A 19,566-nucleotide genomic window follows, 5' to 3' on the forward strand; every position below is an offset into this window, starting at 1 on the left:
TTTTCTTTTTGTTTTATATATGACAGACTGGTGTCAAAAAGTCAGACAACCTGGAAACAATAACAGAAATACCAATGGGCACATAGAAAAAACTTTCCTGACAAAATGTCTACTCACTCTAGCCAAAGGACTAGAGAAGAGACAGCTTAGAAAGACAGGAAAACTTGAGACAATTACTGCTGTACTCTAGCCAAATATTGCAGAAAACAACTGGGGTCACATAACTCCCATGCTAACAATGACAGATTGGACAGCCTATACCTCAGATACTCAACTGTTCATGTGCTCAGTTGATGCCAGATATGGTCAAATAAGTTAATGAGATGACAAAGTGTTAGTAGAGATCATGGAATGAGCTTGGGTTTCCATTCCAATGGAGTGGTAATAAGGCACTCCTACTGGGGTGGTGCCAGAGAAGGTCAAATGGCGAGCCAAGAATTTCCCAACTGCCTAATGATAATGAACTTCCTCTTCACAGCCCTTGGAATCAGAGAAGGACATGTAGGAAGATGTAAAAGGCAACCCTCTCCCTCCTAGTCAGGTGGTTTCAGTGGCATCCTAGTAAAGAACATGAACTTCCACCAGTGCTCACTATTAAGGAGGTGTCCATTCTTTTGAAGGGTATCAGAGGATCTATTTAGAAACTTATACTTTTACCCCTATCTAACAATAATGAGAAAGTGCATATTTCCTACTGTTGTAGCATTGGAGGAGGCTTGCTAAGATAGGAGGCTTAAATAGATCCACAGTTGCCTAAATAAAACCCCAAATTCATAGAATACAATAGATTCCAAGATGGCGGCTAGAGGTAGGAAGCAGAAAGCGAGCCTCCTATAGTGAAATCTTGGAGAGACGCTGGAGACACACTTTGCAGGCATAATCACGAGAAAAGGCATAACTTTGACTCCTCCACATCTCCAGCCGGCGCAGAGAATCTCCACTTCACGTTAAACGGAGAACCGAGGAGGCCCCCGGGGCCGCCAGTGGCCGGCGCCCATACGGCTTGGGAAGACGCGGACCAGGTGAGCTTCGCGGTACCGCGGTTCCCCCACAGACAAGCCTGGGCCAGAGCAGCATAGCCCCCTGGACAGACTGACCTCCACCCGGGAAAAAAAGAGAAACTGAGTACTAAGCAATAAGAACAGTTAAGACACGCTGGAAAGAGGGTGGGGCGCCCTGAGCGCTGAAGATTGGGGGAAGGGAATCCTTCCCGGGACTGTAAATAAACGAGCCGGGCGGGCCAGAGAGGCTCTGGCGGGAGCGGGGCGCGCCAGCAACCAGGAGCGGGGACGCTTGTGAGAGGAGGGAAGACCCACTTCCCACGCGAACTGTAAATAAACACGCAGGCCTGACAACGCGGGGCAGTGTCGCCTTTCCCAGTGCTTGGAAAGGGAAAAGCCTGTAGCAGAGGCCCCCCTCCCCCGCACAGGAGAACTCTGAGCAAACAAAGCCTGTGGGACCAGGTGAGTGCTAAGCTCACCCCAGAGATCTGCATAAATAACGCCACCAGCTACAGGCTGAGAGCAGCAGGCAGGCAAGCCACAGTTGCAGATACCACTCTCAGAACTGCCTCCAGACGCTTTTTTTTCTTTTTCTCCCTACCTTTGATGAGAGAACAACCGAATTACACCTGCAAGCCGAAAAACTTACTGAAACTGTATTGCATTTGAACTGGGGACACTTGGTGGGGCTTTTTTTTTTTTTCTTCTGTGTGTGTGTGAGTGTAGTTTTGTTCTACTTTATGCATCCCCTTTGATGAGACAACTACAGAACAACATCTGAGGCACCAACTCCAGGACTGGAGATTGAGACGGACATCCAAATTATTAAGACTGAAATTGCATTGCATATAAACTTGGAAGTTTTTTGGTTTTTTGGGTTTTTTTGTTTTTTTTAATTTTCTATTTTCCATTTTATTTTAATTCATTTTTATAAATAGATATTACTTTCATATACTTATTTTTTATTTTTTTTATCTTTGATTTTCAATCCTCTCTCTGTCACTCTATTGTCTGTTCAGCTTACTGTCGATTAGTACACTAACACTCCCTGTTTATACCTTTGAAACTCTCTTGTCTGATACCTTGTTCTGCTTTCTCCCTCTTGTCTGTATATTTGTTTTCCCCTTTTCTTTAACTTCTTGCTTTCCATCTCAGCTCACTCTTCCATTCTCAATATTACCATTGTTATTATTACAAGCTAGAAAATACTTAATTACACACAGTACAGGGACAGTAACAACACCAAGGACAATGACAGGAAGACAGAAAAAACAAGGAAACCAGTTTCCCCACAGCAAAAAATTAGTACAGGAACCAGAGGGGAATGAAGAGAACAGAAACTCAGAGCCAGACTCCAACAAAATGAAGATAAACTATGCCAAAGGACCCAATGAAGCCTACAAGAATAATTTAAAAGAAGACATACTACAAGTACTCAATGAGAATTTTATAGAGATGATACTGGATAGGGTCAACCAAAATGTACAGGAGACACTCAAGAAATTCCAAGACAATAAAAATAGAGAATTTGAAAAAGCAAAAGAAGAAATAAAGGAAACCATAGAAGCACTGTATAAACACCAAAATGAAAGAGAGAACACAATGAATAAATGGATAAATGAACTCAGGACAAAAATAGACAACAATAAAGAAGAAAACAGCCAGGATATGGAAAACCTCAGAAAAAAGAACGAAACAGAACTGCAAAACAAAACGGAAGGCCAATCCAGCAGAATAGAACAAACAGAAGACAGAATCTCAGAACTTGAAGATGAAATGGTAATTAAAGGAAAAACTGAAGAACTACTAATTAAACAACTCAAGACCTGTGAAAAGAAAATGCAAGAACTCACTGACTCCATCAAAAGACCAAACTTGAGAATCATGGGTATCGAAGAAGGAGAAGAGGTGCAAGCGAAGGGAATGCGTAATATATTCAACAAAATAATAACGGAAAATTTCCCAAATCTAGAGAAAGATATTCCCATACAAATGCAAGAGGCCTCCAGGACACCAAACAGACCAGATCAAAATAGAACTACTCCACGACATATCATCATTAAAACAACAAGTTCAGAAACTAAGGAAAGAATATTGAAGGCTGCAAGAGAGAAAAAACAAGTAACATACAAAGGTAAACCCATCAAAATCACAGCAGACTTCTCAACAGAAACATTAAAAGCAAGAAGAGCGTGGGGTGAGATCTTCCGGGCACTGAATGAAAATAACTTCAACCCCAGGATACTCTACCCAGCAAAGCTATCATTCAAAATAGATGGAGCAATAAAAGTCTTCCATGATAAGCAGAAACTAAAACAATATGTGACCACAAAGCCACCATTACAAAAGATTCTGCAAGGGATCCTGCACACAGAAAGTGACACCCAACTTAACCATGAAAAGGCAGGCAGCACCAAACCACAGGATAAGAAAAAGCAAGACAGTAGAGAGTAACATCAAGTTAGGTACACACAATCAAACCTTCAAACAACTAAGATAACTAAATGGCAGGAATCACCACATACCTATCAGTACTAACACTTAATGTTAATGGACTTAATTCACCCATCAAAAGACACCGTTTGACAAAATGGATTAAAAAAGAAGATCCAACAATTTGTTGCTTACAGGAGACTCATCTCACCGACAGAAATAAGCATATGCTTAGGATGAAAGGCTGGAAGAAGATTTACCAAGCCAATGGCCCCCGAAAACAAGCAGGAGTAGCAATACTTATCTCTGACAAAGTAGACTTCAAACCTACATTGATCAAACGAGATAAAGAAGGACATTCCATACTAATAAAAGGGGAAATAGACCCAAAGGAAATAATAATCATCAATCTGTACGCACCCAATGTCAACGCACCCAATTTCATCAAACATACCCTGAAAGAACTAAAAGCATATATAAACGCCAACACAGTGGTTGTGGGAGACTTTAACACTCCATTATCATCAATAGACAGGTCATCCAAACAAAAACTCAATAAAGAAATCCAAGATCTAAAATATGCAATAGATCAAGTGGACCTAGTAGATGTCTACAGAACATTTCATCCAACCTCTACACAATATACATTCTTCTCAGCAGCCCATGGAACCTTCTCCAAAATAGATCATATCCTAGGGCACAAAGCAAGCCTCAGCAAATATAAGAAAATAGAAATAATACCATGCATACTATCTGACCACAATGCAGTAAAAGTAGAACTCAACAACAAAAGTAAAGACAAAAAACATGCAAACAGCTGGAAACTAAATAACTCATTACTTAATGAAGAATGGATCATCGATGCAATAAAAGAGGAAATTAAAAAGTTCCTAGAAGTCAATGAAAATGAAAACACAACCTACCAGAACCTATGGGACACAGCTAAGGCAGTCTTGAGAGGAAAGTTTATAGCCATGAGTGCATATATTAAAAAGATTGAAAGATCCCAAATCAATGACCTAATGATACATCTCAAACTCCTAGAAAAACAAGAACAAGCAAATCCCAAAACAAATAGAAGGAGAGAAATAATAAAAATAAGAGCTGAAATCAACGAAATAGAAACCAAAAAAACCATACAAAGAATTAATGAAACAAAAAGTTGGTTCTTTGAAAAAATAAACAAGATCGATAGACCCCTGGCAAACCTGACTAAAATGAGGAGAGAAAAAACCCAAATTAGTAGAATCAGGAATGCAAAAGGGGAGATAACAACAAACACCATGGAAGTCCAGGAAATCATCAGAGACTACTTTGAGAACCTATATTCAAATAAATTTGAAAATCTTAAAGAAATGGACAGATTTCTAGATACATATGATCATCCAAAACTGAACCAAGAGGAAATTAATCACCTGAATAGACCTATAACACAAAATGAAATTGAAGCAGCAATCAAGAGTCTCCCCAAAAAGAAAAGTCCAGGACCTGATGGATTCTCTGCTGAATTCTATCAGACCTTTAAAGAAGAACTGATACCAACCCTCCTTAAACTGTTCCATGAAATAGAAAGGGAAGGAAAACTGCCAAACACATTTTATGAAGCCACTATTACACTTATCCCAAAACCAGGCAAAGACACCTCCAAAAAGGAGAACTATAGGCCAATCTCCTTAATGAACATTGATGCAAAAATCCTCAACAAAATAATGGCAAATCGAATTCAGCAACACATCAAAAAGATTATTCACCACGACCAAGTAGGCTTCACCCCAGGGATGCAGGGGTGGTTCAACATACGAAAATCAATAAACGTAATAAACCACATTAACAGAAGCAAAGACAAAAACCACTTGATCATCTCAATAGATGCAGAAAAAGCCTTTCATAAGATCCAACATCATTTCATGATAAAAGCTCTAAGAAAACTAGGAATACAAGGAAAGTTCCTCAACATTATAAAAGCTATATATGACAAACCTACAGCCAGCATTATACTTAACGGAGAAAAATTAAAACCATTCCCTCTAAAATCAGGAACCAGACAAGGATGCCCACTATCTCCACTCCTATTCAACATAGTACTGGAATTCCTAGCCAGAGCAATTAGGCAAGAAGAAGGAATAAAAGGAATACAAATAGGTAAAGAAACTGTCAAAATATCCCTATTTGCAGACGACATGATCCTATACCTTAAAGACCCAAAAAACTCTACTCAGAAGCTTGTAGACATCATCAATAGCTATAGCAAGGTAGCAGGATATAAAATCAACATAGAAAAATCATTAGCATTTCTATACACTAACAATGAGCAAACGGAAAAAGAATGTATGAAAACAATTCCATTTACAATAGCCTCAAAAAAAATCAAATACCTAGGTGTAAACCTAACAAAAGATGTGAAAGACCTCTACAAGGAAAACTATACACTTCTGAAGAAAGAGATTGAGGAAGACTATAGAAAGTGGAGAGATCTCCCATGCTCATGGATTGGTAGAATCAACATAGTAAAAATGTCTATACTCCCAAAAGTAATCTACATGTTTAATGCAATTCCCATCAAAATTCCAATGACATTCATCAAAGAGATTGAAAAATCTACTGTTAAATTTATATGGAAACACAAGAGGCCACGAATAGCCAAGGCAATACTCAGTCAAAAGAACAATGCAGGAGGTATCACAATACCTGACTTCAAACTATATTACAAAGCAATAATAATAAAAACAGCATGGTACTGGCACAAAAACAGACATGAAGACCAGTGGAACAGAATAGAGGATCCAGATATGAAGCCACACAACTATAAGCAACTTATCTTTGACAAAGGAGCTAAAAATATACGATGGAGAAATAGCAGCCTCTTCAACAAAAACTGCTGGGAAAACTGGTTAGCAGTCTGCAAAAAACTGAAACTAGATCCATGTATATCACCCTATACCAAGATTAACTCAAAATGGATCAAGGATCTTAATATCAGACCCCAAACTCTTAAGTTGATACAAGAAAGAGTAGGAAATACTCTGGAGTTAGTAGGTATAGGTAAGAACTTTCTCAATGAAACCCCAGCAGCACAGCAACTAAGAGATAGCATAGATAAATGGGACCTCATAAAACTAAAAAGCTTCTGTTCATCAAAAGAAATGGTCTCTAAACTGAAGAGAACACCCACAGAGTGGGAGAAAATATTTGCCAACTATACATCAGACAAAGGACTGATAACCAGAATATACAGGGAACTTAAAAAACTAAATTCTCCCAAAACTAATGAACCAATAAAGAAATGGGCAGGTGAACTAAACAGAACTTTCTCAAAAGAAGAAATTCAAATAGCCAGAAAACACATGAAAAAATGCTCACCATCTCTAGCAATAAAGGAAATGCAAATTAAAACCACACTAAGATTCCACCTCACCCCTGTTAGAATAGCCATCATCAGCAACACCACCAACAACAGGTGTTGGCGAGGATGCGGGGAAAAAGGAACCCTCTTACACTGTTGGTGGGAATGTAGACTGGTACAACCACTCTGGAAAAAAATTTGGAGGCTACTTAAAAAGCTGGACATCGATCTACCATTTGATCCAGCAATACCACTCTTGGGGATATACCCAAAAGACTGTTACTCCAGAGGCACCTGCACATCCATGTTTATTGCGGCACTATTCACAATAGCCAAGTTATGGAAACAGCCAAGATGCCCCACCACTGACGAATGGATTAAGAAAATGTGGTATCTATACACAATGGAATTTTATGCAGCCATGAAGAAGAACGAAATGTTATCATTCGCTGGTAAATGGATGGAATTGGAGAACATCATTCTGAGTGAGGTTAGCCTGGCTCAAAAGACCAAAAATCGTATGTTCTCCCTCATATGTGGACATTAGATCAAGGGCAAACACAACAAGGGGATTGGACTATGAGCACATGATAAAAGCAAGAGCACACAAGGGAGGGGTGAGGATAGGTAAGACACCTAAAAAACTAGCTAGCATTTGTTGCCCTTAATGCAGAGAAACTAAAGCAGATACCTTAAAGCAACTGAGGCCAATAGGAAAAGGAGACCAGGAACTAGAGAAAAGGTTAGATCAAAAAGAATTAACCTAGAAGGTAACACCCACGCACAGGAAATCAATGTGAGTCAACTCCCTGTATAGCTATCCTTATCTCAACCAGCAAAACCCCTTGTTCCTTCCTATTATTGCTTATTCTCTCTCTACAACAAAATTAGAGATAAGGGCAAAATAGTTTCTGCTGGGTATTGAGGGGGGGAGCGGGAGGGGGTGGAGTGGGTGGTAAGGGAGGGGGTGGGGGCAGGGGGGAGAAATAAACCAAGTCTTGTATGCACATATGAATAATAAAAGAAAAATGAAAAAAAAAAATGGTCTCCCTCTACATCCCCTCCACTCCATAGACTATCTCCACCTTTAGCCAGGATATATTTTTTCCCATAGCAGTAAAATCTATTTGAAATAATATATGATGTTTATAAAGCAAAATAAGATAAGGACCACCCACAAACACACTGCTGTTATGTATGTATTGCCTTCCTTGATAAAAAAAAAAATAGAATACAATAGATGCTATAGAAAAATCACTCATTATACCAGGAACCTGAAAAATTTCAAACTGAAAAGAGAGAACAACTGATGGTGATTCCATGATTAAAGGTATAATACAATTATCTGATAAGAATTTTAAAGCAGCTTTTGTAAAATGTATTAGTAAGCAACTACAAGCATGCTTCAGACAAATGAAAAAATAGAAATAATAAAGATAGTCTCAGTGAAGAAACAGAACAACAAACACATAAAGAATAACTGGATGGAAGTTTAGAACAAAAAATATAACTCTGATTTTAAAAGAAATAAACCTCAATGATGGGTAATTAATAAACTAGAAGATTGAACAATACTAACTACCCAGCCTAAACAACAGAGAGAAAATAGACTTTAAAAAGTGAACAGTCTCAAAAACCTGTGAAACTATAATAAAAGATCTAATAAGGCCAAATAATGATGTTATTGGAGTCTCAGAAAAAGAACAAAAGATATATAGCTGAAAAATACTCAAAGTAACAATGGCTGAAATCATTCCAAATTGGCAATAATATAGGCATGCAGATTCAAGAAGGTGAGCAACACCAAACAGGATAAACCCAAAGGAAATCATTCCAGGAGACATCTTAGCCATACTTCTGAGAACTAAAGACAGGAAAAAAAATATTGATTGCAGTGAGAAACAAAAGTTAACCTACAGTGGAGAAAATTCAAATGACAGAAGATTTCCCATCAGAAATTGTAGGGGCCAGAAGGAAATGGCACAAAATTTTTAAAATGCTAAAAGAAAGGAATCGTCAACCTTAATCGCACATATTGCAAATATATACTTAAGGAGTGAAAGGGCAATCATAATATTCTTAGATGAAGATGCATGATGAAATCTTGTTGTCAGCAGATTTATCTTAAAAGATGTCTAAAGGAATTTCTTGAAACAGAAAGTGATAAAAGAAAATTAGGACATTGAGAAAAAGGAAAGCTTCTATCATATTGAATAGTAAAAGAATTCTTGCGTCCATAGTAATAGGAGAGAAAAAAGTAGGAGGGAGAGAGAGAGAGAGAGAGAGAGAGAGAGAGAGAGAGAGAGAGAGAGAGAGAGAGAGAGAGAGAGAGACGCTCTATAAAGAATGCCAGTTAATATCTGCGGAAGGAATGATAAAATTAACAAGTTACCATTTTGTGTCACTCACTGCAATAGTAAGTGCAAGCACAGATCATCAAATTAGGCTAAAGCTATTAGGCAAAAGAGTTAATGAGAGCAGATATAAAAGATAATCTTAGGAAAAATGCAAGTACTAAATGTGAACAAAATAATGTTTTGATGTTATTACATTAATGTTAACTTTACTGTGTCATGTAGAAATTCCTTAAGAGAAACCTATTGAAGTATTTAGAGCTGAAGTTCATGATACTTGTATCTTGTACACATAGACAGAGATAATGACAGAAACAAAAGCAGACAGATAAAGCAGATTTAGCAAAACATTAAAAATTAGTGAATCTAGTTAATGGGCTTAGGTGGGATGAATAATGCCCCCCCAAAAGTAAAGATATGTTCAAGTCCTAAATCTTAGTGTCCACAAATGTGACTCTATTCAGAAAATAGGATCATTGTAGATTTAATTAAGTTAAAAATCTCAAGATTATATCATTCTGTATTTAAGGTGGGTCCTGAATCCAATGACTTCTGTCCTTATAAAAGGAAAGATCAGAGAGGCACAGGGAACAAAACCATGTAAAGCCAGTGCAGAGATTACAGTCGTGCTGCACAAACCAAGACACACCAGGCACCTTCAGAAGGTGGAAGGGTAAAGAAAGATGTTTCTTCCTTAAAGGCTCTACCCTGCCTTAATTTTTGACTTCTGTTATTCAGAACTGTGAGGGGAGAGATTTCTGTTATCTTGAAGCCAATTCATGATGGTTTTTTTTTTTTTTTGCAGTTTCAGGGAGCTAATACAAACATGTGCCATGTTTCCACCTTATTTTCAAGTTTTCTGTACATTTGAGACTTTTCAAAAGATGGACAAACACTATTATAGGTTGAGAAATTGTATGAGAAATAAACAGGTATTATATTTTAGTACTTTTAATGACACTTGCTCTCTGCTTTTAAAGTGGAGGCTCCACATCTTCATTTTATATTAGTCCCCACAAATTCTATAGCCAGCCCAGGTGTTGGAGAGAATGTGGTATTAGGATGAATCTCTTAAGCCCTCTCCTGACTGTAGTCAGTACTGGTTAGTGCAGGCCTGGGTATGTGGAAGAGGACCCAGCAGAAGGAGGGCCAAGTCCTGTACAGCCCCAGACCTAGTAGACCTGACAGAGAACCTGAGTGACCTCATAAGTTTAGAAACAAATCAGGTACCCCCTTGCATTGTTAACTTTGTTACTTTATTGTTTTCTCAACCATATTGTAAGATTCTTAGTCCTAAGACCTTGTCTTTCATTTCTTTGAATCCCATACGCCTTGTGGCATAGTGCTAGGCCCAGGGTTATTTAAATGTTCAGCAATTACTTGAATTGGGATTGTACTAGGTTCAAGAGTGTAGGTAACATGGGTGACATCTGAAGAATTTAGGGAATCTTTCCCCTAGTCTTTCCTAGATGCTGAAATTGAGATCCATGTCTTTTGGGATAAAGGAAGAAAGAAGCAGAAATGTATGCTCAGTTGAGAAAGAAGAAACTATATTTGTTCAGATTGACTTCTATATCTATGTTATCTCCAAGCAAGATCATTCGTATAATAATAATAATGGATAAAGATACATGGGATTGGAAGTTTGACAAGAACAACCTCTTCTATGTTTCATACTAAATGTCCTTTCTCATCCAGTATCTGTGGTTTTGTTTCCATCATATTACATGATATAGGATCATCAATATTTTGACATACCCTCTGTACATATATGTTTAAATAGTCTATAGCACATTTCTTGCCATTTATTACTTTTTAAATTTAACAATGTGATAGGCATTATTTTAAGATTTATGTAAGTATTAATTCATTCAGTCTCCACAGCAACCTTATACAGAATAGGAAACTGAGACATAGAGAAGCAAAGGAAACTGCAAAATGTCATGTAGGTAGTAACAGGTATAGCCAACATTTTAAATACAGGAAGTCTGTCTCCAGTATTCCCACCTTTTAACTACTATCCTTCAATATTTCACTATGTACTTAGAAAAGGTACAGGTGTTGAGGACAGGAAAGATTATGGAACCACAACCTTTACTCCAAACTCTGAACAGCCATCTCACATTTGTTTATTAAGTGATGGTAGTACTTTGGGGCAGTAGCTTGTAATCCTTTTGGAAGGTGATTGGTATATACCAGGTCAGCCTGTATCTGCCCCATGGGTCAAACAAAACTCATTAATCCAGGATAATCTAAAAGATTTCTCCAGGTAAAGAAGTTGGAAAGTTCTCTATTAGAGTAAAAAGTGGGATAAAATTCATAAGACTGATTGATGTTCTTTGTCCAATACCATCAGTGCAATGTAGGAATTTGGTTGCTGTTACTAGGCAACTAACAACTTTTTTTGCTGTCACTTCCAAAGTAGATAAAAGCAGTTTGACTAAAAATAGTACAGTTTCAGTAGGGAAAATCATTGTCAGGAGTTTGGGAGTTGTAAAAGAGAGCCCAAATGTGCCTTCCTAAAAGGATCTTATTATCTCATGTGGCTAAATACCTTCAGGTATATCTGGAGTCAGTGATTCATTACAATATCATCCTCAGTTGATTTCTTCATCCTTATTCCTCATTTTTGCTTCCTCATGATGTCTTTACTCATAATCAAATAAGTTTTCTTTTCTTTATCAAATGATGTTTGTTAACAGCAATCAGAGCCATAGTGTTTCACATTCTGTTGCAGTAGGAAAAAAAAGAGCATTTTCCAGAAGTCATAACATTCACTGTACTTGGATTAGTTTTAAAACACAAATCTGTTTCCTGAGAAAGCTACAGTGGCCAGGCAAAAAATGTGCTATGACTGATTTAGGCCTGGGTACCAGGGATAGGGATGGAATGTCACCCAGGAAAGTGGACTGAAGTAGGGAAAAAGTTAGAGATAATTTCAAAAAAAAAACCCATGCTTGCTAGGGAGGCAAACAGTAAACGTCTCCCACAACCATACCTAGTCAATCTATTACTTCTTTGCTGTAGAAAGTATAAATGTTGATAAAGGAGCACTAGAAATATTAGTTTATTTGCACTACCCAAAAGTTTGAGATAAGCCTCTATCCAAGTCTAGTTAATCCCATTATTTCATCATATATGTGGAACAAATTCAGAGGCAAATAATAGGGATAAATTGGCCATTGGAAGTGAGACGTATAAATAGTGGGAGACCTCAGAAAATGGCATGATTTAACACTTTAATATTTTGCAGGGTAGGGGTAAGGAAACTTCTTTTGTAAAGAGTCAAGAAGTAAATATTTTTGGCTTCATGGGCTATACATGCCATAGTATGGAAGCAGACAGATATTATGTAAAAGAATGGATTTGGTTATTCTCCAGTAAAACTTAATTTTTAAAAAACAACTTGTAGGCTATATTTGGCTCAAAAATGATAGTTTGTTGACCCTGTTGTAGATGGATAATAATATGCTATGTAATTGGATGGTCTCTGGTGTTAACACGTGAATGAATTTGAGACCTGCCCTTGTTACTTAGTAGTTCCGTGTCCATGGACAATATCCTCAACTATTTTAAGATTTAGTTTCCTCATTTACCTGTAGGGTTAATAATGACAAATATCTAACAGGACTATTGTGTGAATTAAAAGAGAAAGTGCACCCCAAATCAAGAGATGCAATGCCTTAGATGTAGTAAATAATCAATAAATAGAAGCTGCTATTATAATTGTTACTATTAAGCAAGCCAATAGAGGCACCAATAAGAAAACTTGTGAGGGCACTGAGAACTATGAGTTTCAGTGATGTTTTAAGGATATCCTTGTATTTAAATATATTCCAAATACATTTTAGGGTAATAGCCTCTGAGCCATCGATTGTAACTCAGAAAGAGAATTACAACCTTTAGGGAAGGGTCTACAATGTCTCTTCTCTCAATGTACTGACAAAACCTGGAAAAGCCAAAAAGTTATTAATACCATTAAAAAACATTAGTAATAAAAGAGAAAATTTTATCTTGTTCAAATTTATTTTGTATCCACACTTGGAATTCTGGATACATTGGTAATGATTGTCCTTCACCAAAGACTGAGTAGAACTGGAGAAGGTTTGGAAAGGGCATGCTGAATGAATTACTGGTCTAGATGGGTGAACTCATAAGGCCTACTACAAAGACTAAAACTTTTCTACCTGGGACATCAGGGACAGAGGAAACTATTCACCTTGTGGCAGCTAGGAAGCAGAGGGGGGTGGGCCGGGGTCCTGGTATACTGTTCAAGGGCATGTTCCCAGTGATCTAACTTACTTCCACTGGGTCCCACATCTTGAAGCTCCTACCACCTTCCAAAATCACCATAGGCTGGTTAGCAATTCATTAACACATGGACCTTTGGAGGACACTTATCCAAACCATAGCAATCAATGCCAACATAGACTCTTTCATGTCCAAAACAATTTAATTGGGAGAGGAATGCCTTCATATTATACATAAGTGAATTTTATGCATGTAAGGGGAAGTCTTATTTAAATGCAGATTATCAAACCTATGCTCTCCATTGCCTCATTAAGTGTTACAAGCTGAAGGCAAGTGGATCTAATAAAGGATTCATGGATGAAAGAACAGTTGTGACTAACTCAGGGAAATGTGATATTTATAGTTATTGCTAAGTTCATTGTTAATGTCAAGGATAACATGGACATCTTCCCATAAATTCTCAGAGTCAGATTGTTGGAATGACTGTTCCTTGAGGTTGATACAATAAAGGCAGTTCTCAAATGTAAATAACTAACTGCTGTCTGAATTAATCAAACTCTTATTTTAATCTTGCTTTTCCTATGATGATGGCAGATAATCATAAGAAGACTTTAAAGATGTCCTTATCTACTAGAATTGTGAAGTCACTATAACAATCACCATTTAAAAAGACTCAATAGCTTTGAATGAAAAACTATGAAAATATAAAGACTTTTTTTAGTTAAAAGCCCTTGTTAGAATCCTGACTCAACAAACAGGAGTCTACTAAATCAAATAATGCAGATGCAGTGTATTTTAGACGTGTTAGGGAATTTTTCCCAACTTATTAGAAACACAAATGAAATATCAAAGTCCTAGAAGGCACTGATTTATTCTATGCTTCCTTTATAGACTGCTGTCTAGAACATGAGTTTCAAACAGTGGCTATGTGAATACCAGTTTTAGAGTGGCCATTCTGTATTGAGTAGTTATGTGAGGTATTATTGAGTCAGTTGGGGTGATCAGGAGTGGTGTGACTTAGAGAATTTCACTTCTCTATCAAGGTTTTGTATCAGAAAGATATGCTTTCATATTCAGCTCAGGCACTTACTAGATGTGTGACTGGGCAAATAAGTTAACTTCTTTGAATTTTTATTTCATCATCTTGAAATTGAATTTATAACACCTACCTCATAAAGGTTTGGTGAGTATTAATGCTAGAAATGAGTATTCCACCTATTAGTAATATGTGACTTAAATGAGTATCACTAATAAAGTGTCTAGAACAGTGTTTGGCATAAAGTAGGCACTATTAGTTCACTTTCCCTAGATACCTGCAAAGTCAGATTTTATGCTCAAACAAATGAGTTTTGTATGCCTAGAGAGACTGAAATTTTACATAGTCCTCTACTGAGTTCCTATGAAGCAAATGGGGTTGGTGAACATTGTCATTACTGGCTTCTCACTAAGATAGATAGATAGAAGAATCAGAGCCATGTAGTCTAAGTACTAGAAATCATAATGGAAAGCAAGTTCAAACAGACCCAAGAATCAAAACCATTTAAAGAAAGTAGTAGCAGTAATTTAGTGCATGAATGCTCAAAGCTATAGTTGTAATCAATGACTGGACAGCATAGGCTGGGTACTAAGACATATTTGCCAAAATAGTTACAATGACTCTATAAAATGGTATAATTCACTTTTGAAACTTTTATTTTTAAAATGTGGGCAGTGACTCAACCCATGATGACATTGAAGATCTATAATACTACATTCCACTCTTTTAGTTACTTGATATCTGAAGCTTCATAGGGAGGCAATGAAATAGGACACCAACGTAGAGGACTTTCAAGATGTGACATAGCTCCCAATGTCCTTCTAGGGCAGTATTTGATTTTGCCAAGATGCTTATAGAAAATTCTGTTTATCCTAAATATTCTATTTTCCTTTAGCGATAACTACTATGGCAATAAGCAAGATGGTTCTGAGTGGAGATGACATTCTGGAACTTAGAAAAGGGTGACACTTATTGTACCATCACAGATAGAAGTAAGGGCAGTGACATGGGTTCCATGTGTTGTCATCTGGACAGTGTTTTTCTGTGGCTTATATATACACTTAGGTGTTGTGTCTTCATCCATGGCAGAATATTCTAACAATTAGAATGAACTATTGTTCAGTGGTATTGTAAAAGGCAATTACTTATGTCAAGTACCATGTTCCGAGTGTGAGTGGAAGTAAGTCAAGGAAGTGAAAACCATAGGTATTTGGGAATTTTATTACAGTTATAGACAAATAAGAAATAGAAAGTGAGGCTGGCTGATGTTAAGGCAAGGTTTGTAGGAAGTCCAGCCTTCAATGAACTCACTATGATTTACACTGTGGTTCTGACTTCAGATAGTGAGAATCTTAATTTTTTTCAGTGTGCTCAAAGGTGGTTAGGATATAAAAAGTTGATGATATTAAAACCTACAAGAAGCTGATGTGCAAGTCAAACACTAATTTATTCACTTACAATGAGAATCAGCTGCCAGACTAGAAAATTCAGGTCAGCTGGGTAGCAAATACTCTCCCCATAAAAAAGTTTATATAGGAAAGCAATTACAATCAGATTACATGGGGTCAGTGGAGTCAGGGCAATGGCAGTTAGGTGACCATGATGATGGCTAATGAACCAAATTGGGATGGCTTGGTGCAGGGATAGACTGTCAAATGGTTTGCTGGTCAATATCCCATCAGATGCTAGGGAGATTACCTATGACCTTTGTTTCTTTCATTGCTTCCTTTTTCTAGACTCCATGTAGGCCATTCTCTTGTTAACAATTCCTTCTTCATAATTATCATAAAATGATTAGATCCTACCTTGTTAGTACCAACCATGTAGCATATCTACCTCTCTAAAACTACATCCTTGATTTGATGTAGCGTTGCCATTTATAGTCTACATTTTTGAGTAGGTTACATCTCATCTGTTTTCTCTGTATTCTAATTAGTTTTACTTTAAGAAAAATCCACTTAGGTACAAGTTCTGAGGGCATCCTTTTTAACTCTTTTTGTGCTAAGTAATGCCTCATCCTAGATGGACTATAGCAGATGGTGACACTATAAAAATAATGAGTACTGGAAAAATGGTTGTTAGCCAGAAAGCAGTAAAGCATTATCACAGATTTCCATAATACACACCCCCTGACTGTTGGATTGAATGATATGTCATAGAAGAGGTCCTTGATGGGAACACATCAACAAGGGACCCCCAGAAATGGGACGTGAACTGAAGTCTATAGCCTTGAATTGAATATCTTTTCTAAGCAGCTATGAAGTCTGAACATTTCTTTTACAAAAAGGTGATGTTGCTGAAAATGGAAGGTCCAAACAGGAAATAAGGTGACACATCTTTATGAGAGAGCCCACAATGATAAATTGGGAACCAAAGGTAAGGAAGTATTGGTAATCAAGTCATCTGAATGCTCCTATTGACATGCTAAGATCATATTGTAGTTGGTAAAAAAGTAACTGAAGGTCATTGGTTAATCTTTCATTAAAAAATTAATGGGGATAGATCAGAATACCTTCAGGTAATCTCAAGTTACTCAAAGTTCAAATCGATATACTGGCTAGAGAATCTCATACAATCCAAGTACTGCAGTGGGAATTTCTTGGCAAAACTGGACTATGTGCACATGTCTCCTTATTGTGGTAGTTTGTGGAGTAATGTGGATTAGTATACCAAGCTATTGATAAAAGAGAATCTTCATGAATGCAAGTGAGGATTGGCACAGTGGTTAGTGAGGCACTGATGGGTGTAAAAATATATTCGTTGGTGCTATGGGATGAGAATGTAAGGCCCTACCTGGGTTTAAGTATTGAAAATTAAGCACAGTTCTCCAGGAACAATGCCAAAGCACAATGGAACTTCATATTCTGAGAGGGCTTTGTGACTGTTAAGGAGTATGTGGAATTACTGATGTTCAGAAAATTCATTCTAGAGGAACATATCAGCATCAAGAAGTGGGAACAGAGAGGACTGGTAATTATCAGCAAACATTGACCATCACTGGATATCCTCAACATATGTGGAAACCTAAAGTAGTATCATTAGTGTACGGGATGGGGGTAAGCTGGGATTGATAGAGCTTGGCTTAAAGTATGTACGCACCAGAAAGTTTATTCCTCAAAGAAGGGCCAATAGTTTCAAGCAGTATTCAAATGGCCATACAATCTGGTTTGGCAATAGTGAAGATGTTCAGTTAGACAAGCAGTATTCTTTAGATGGCAGTAAAATGCATAGCTGTGTGGAAGTGTGGAAGAGCTGTGGTTCCAGGAAGGTTGGTTTGTACTGAAGCTAGACCCTAGTCAATAGGTGGAACAGAATCCAACCTGTAGCAGGAGAATATTGGTAGGATATAATAAGCCAACTAGGATTTCAGACAAATGGCCTAAACCAACAGGACACTAGGACACAGATCAAAGAGGATGAGGATGAAAATTTTGGGCTCAATCCTAGGTATACAAGATACAGGATGTGGGCTAACCAACTCATCCCAGATCTTATCCCTTGGTGGGGATGGGAATCCCAATATACTTTCAGGGTTATTTTTATTGGCTTAGAGGAGGCAGACTTTTGCCTGCAGACTTTCAGTACTTTTGGAGGAATTGATGCCAACTGGAGAAGTGCTCTGAATTGTTTTCATCATTGTTAAGTCATGTTGGTAAGGTGTCAGTGCCCACTGAACAAGATTTGGTTCTCCACGTTCCTTGAAGCATAAGAGTTTATAGATGCTTGAAAAGTGGTATCAGAGACACAAATTTTCAAAGTGACTTACTGGGCTCCTCTTACTGGTGATCTGGGTTATTTGTCCTTGCTGGGGCTCTAGAACGTTTGGCAAGGCAATCTTTTGTGAAATGACCAGCCTGGCTGCAATAGAGGCACAACTGAGTTTCTTGCTGGCGGGCTCTTTTGGCAGGGGTAAGAGGCATTGGGCCTTCTCTAAGCTGTGTATGCTCTTCTTTGGGTGGTAGACCTGTGGAGCTGAAGAGGGATTGATGGTGGATCAGGGAAGTCAAGATTGGGAGCTGGGTGTCTGACTGTAGGAGCTCTGGCTTGTTATTATGTTTCTTGTCCAACTGAATGCACTGGGCGATCAGGTCTGGGAGGTTGCCCATCGTATTTGTGACACAATCTTCATCTTGGATGGGAGCAGTCAGTCCTTCTTGGAATCCATTATTCTGATTGGTTTCATTACAACTCAGATTTTGAGCAAGGATCTGGAAAGTAGTAGCATCCTGCTGGGAGAAGTTGTCCCTTTTGCCAATCTTAGCATTCATCACAGGGTTCAATTCTTGCTTAGTAGGTTCACCAGATGACTTCTGGAACTCAAGAACAAAGTTCTCATATTGCTTCAGTAAAGTACTCTGGTCAGTCCCAGATATCACCCCATGTCTTTGCATCTGCTGAGATAAGTAGTCACAAAAGAACATAACCTGGGCATCGTCTGCAGTATTGGGGAGCTTGAGAGCTTTCAAATTAGCAGTAATCTGAGCAAGAAATCCTGAGAGACTGGCAGGGTCATCATGAAACTGGGTGAGATGCTCCATTAAATAGGGTGCAGACATCACTGGGGAAGTTAAGGCAGGCATGACTGGTCTGCACAGAGCAGGGTTATCCTCTGTCAGAAGCTGCATTTGTGGCTTCAGAATCAGATTATCTCCCCAAAGAAAGGAAGGCTCAACCTGTAAGGAAGATGGTGATTCTTTGCACTTCTCCATTGTGTCTTCTGGAATCAGGAGGGCTTGAATAGAATTTTAGTACTAATACTAAAGACCAATGGGCAAACAGTGGGTTTGATCTGTGATCACAGAAGCAGTGTCATAAGCAAGTAGCCAAAACTGTTAATTATGAAAAGTCACTAGGGGATGCTGGGAGCTGAGCTGGAGAGATGCCGAAAATTGTCATCTGCTACTTAAGGTTGCTTCTTCTTCATGGAGAGTGTCAATGTTCTGCACATTCAGAAGAACTATATTACCTTAGAACACATAGAGGATTTAAAATTAAGAAGATATATATATATATATATATATATATATATATATATATATATGTATATATATAAGAGTCACAGTAGTTTTTCTCCTCCCTCCCTTTCCTTGTAATAGAGCAGCAATTGGGCCTCATACTATGCCTTCATTCTAATATGTCTTTTTAAAA

At 37.8% G+C, this 19,566-nt stretch overlaps 1 protein-coding gene across 1 annotated transcript; it reads right to left on the reverse strand.

Annotated features, from left to right (window-relative positions):
- Positions 1-18,193: 18,193 nt before the first annotated feature.
- On the reverse strand, positions 18,194-19,127 carry Rtl4 (retrotransposon Gag like 4). The gene has a single exon (XM_074063856.1). It carries the CDS (start codon positions 19,125-19,127, stop codon positions 18,195-18,197), a length of 933 nt encoding a protein of 310 aa, XP_073919957.1. The 3' UTR covers position 18,194.
- Between the last annotated feature and the right edge of the window lie 439 nt (positions 19,128-19,566).

Source organism: Castor canadensis, chromosome X, assembly GCF_047511655.1.
Source record: "Castor canadensis chromosome X, mCasCan1.hap1v2, whole genome shotgun sequence".
Lineage (NCBI taxonomy): Eukaryota > Metazoa > Chordata > Mammalia > Rodentia > Castoridae > Castor > Castor canadensis.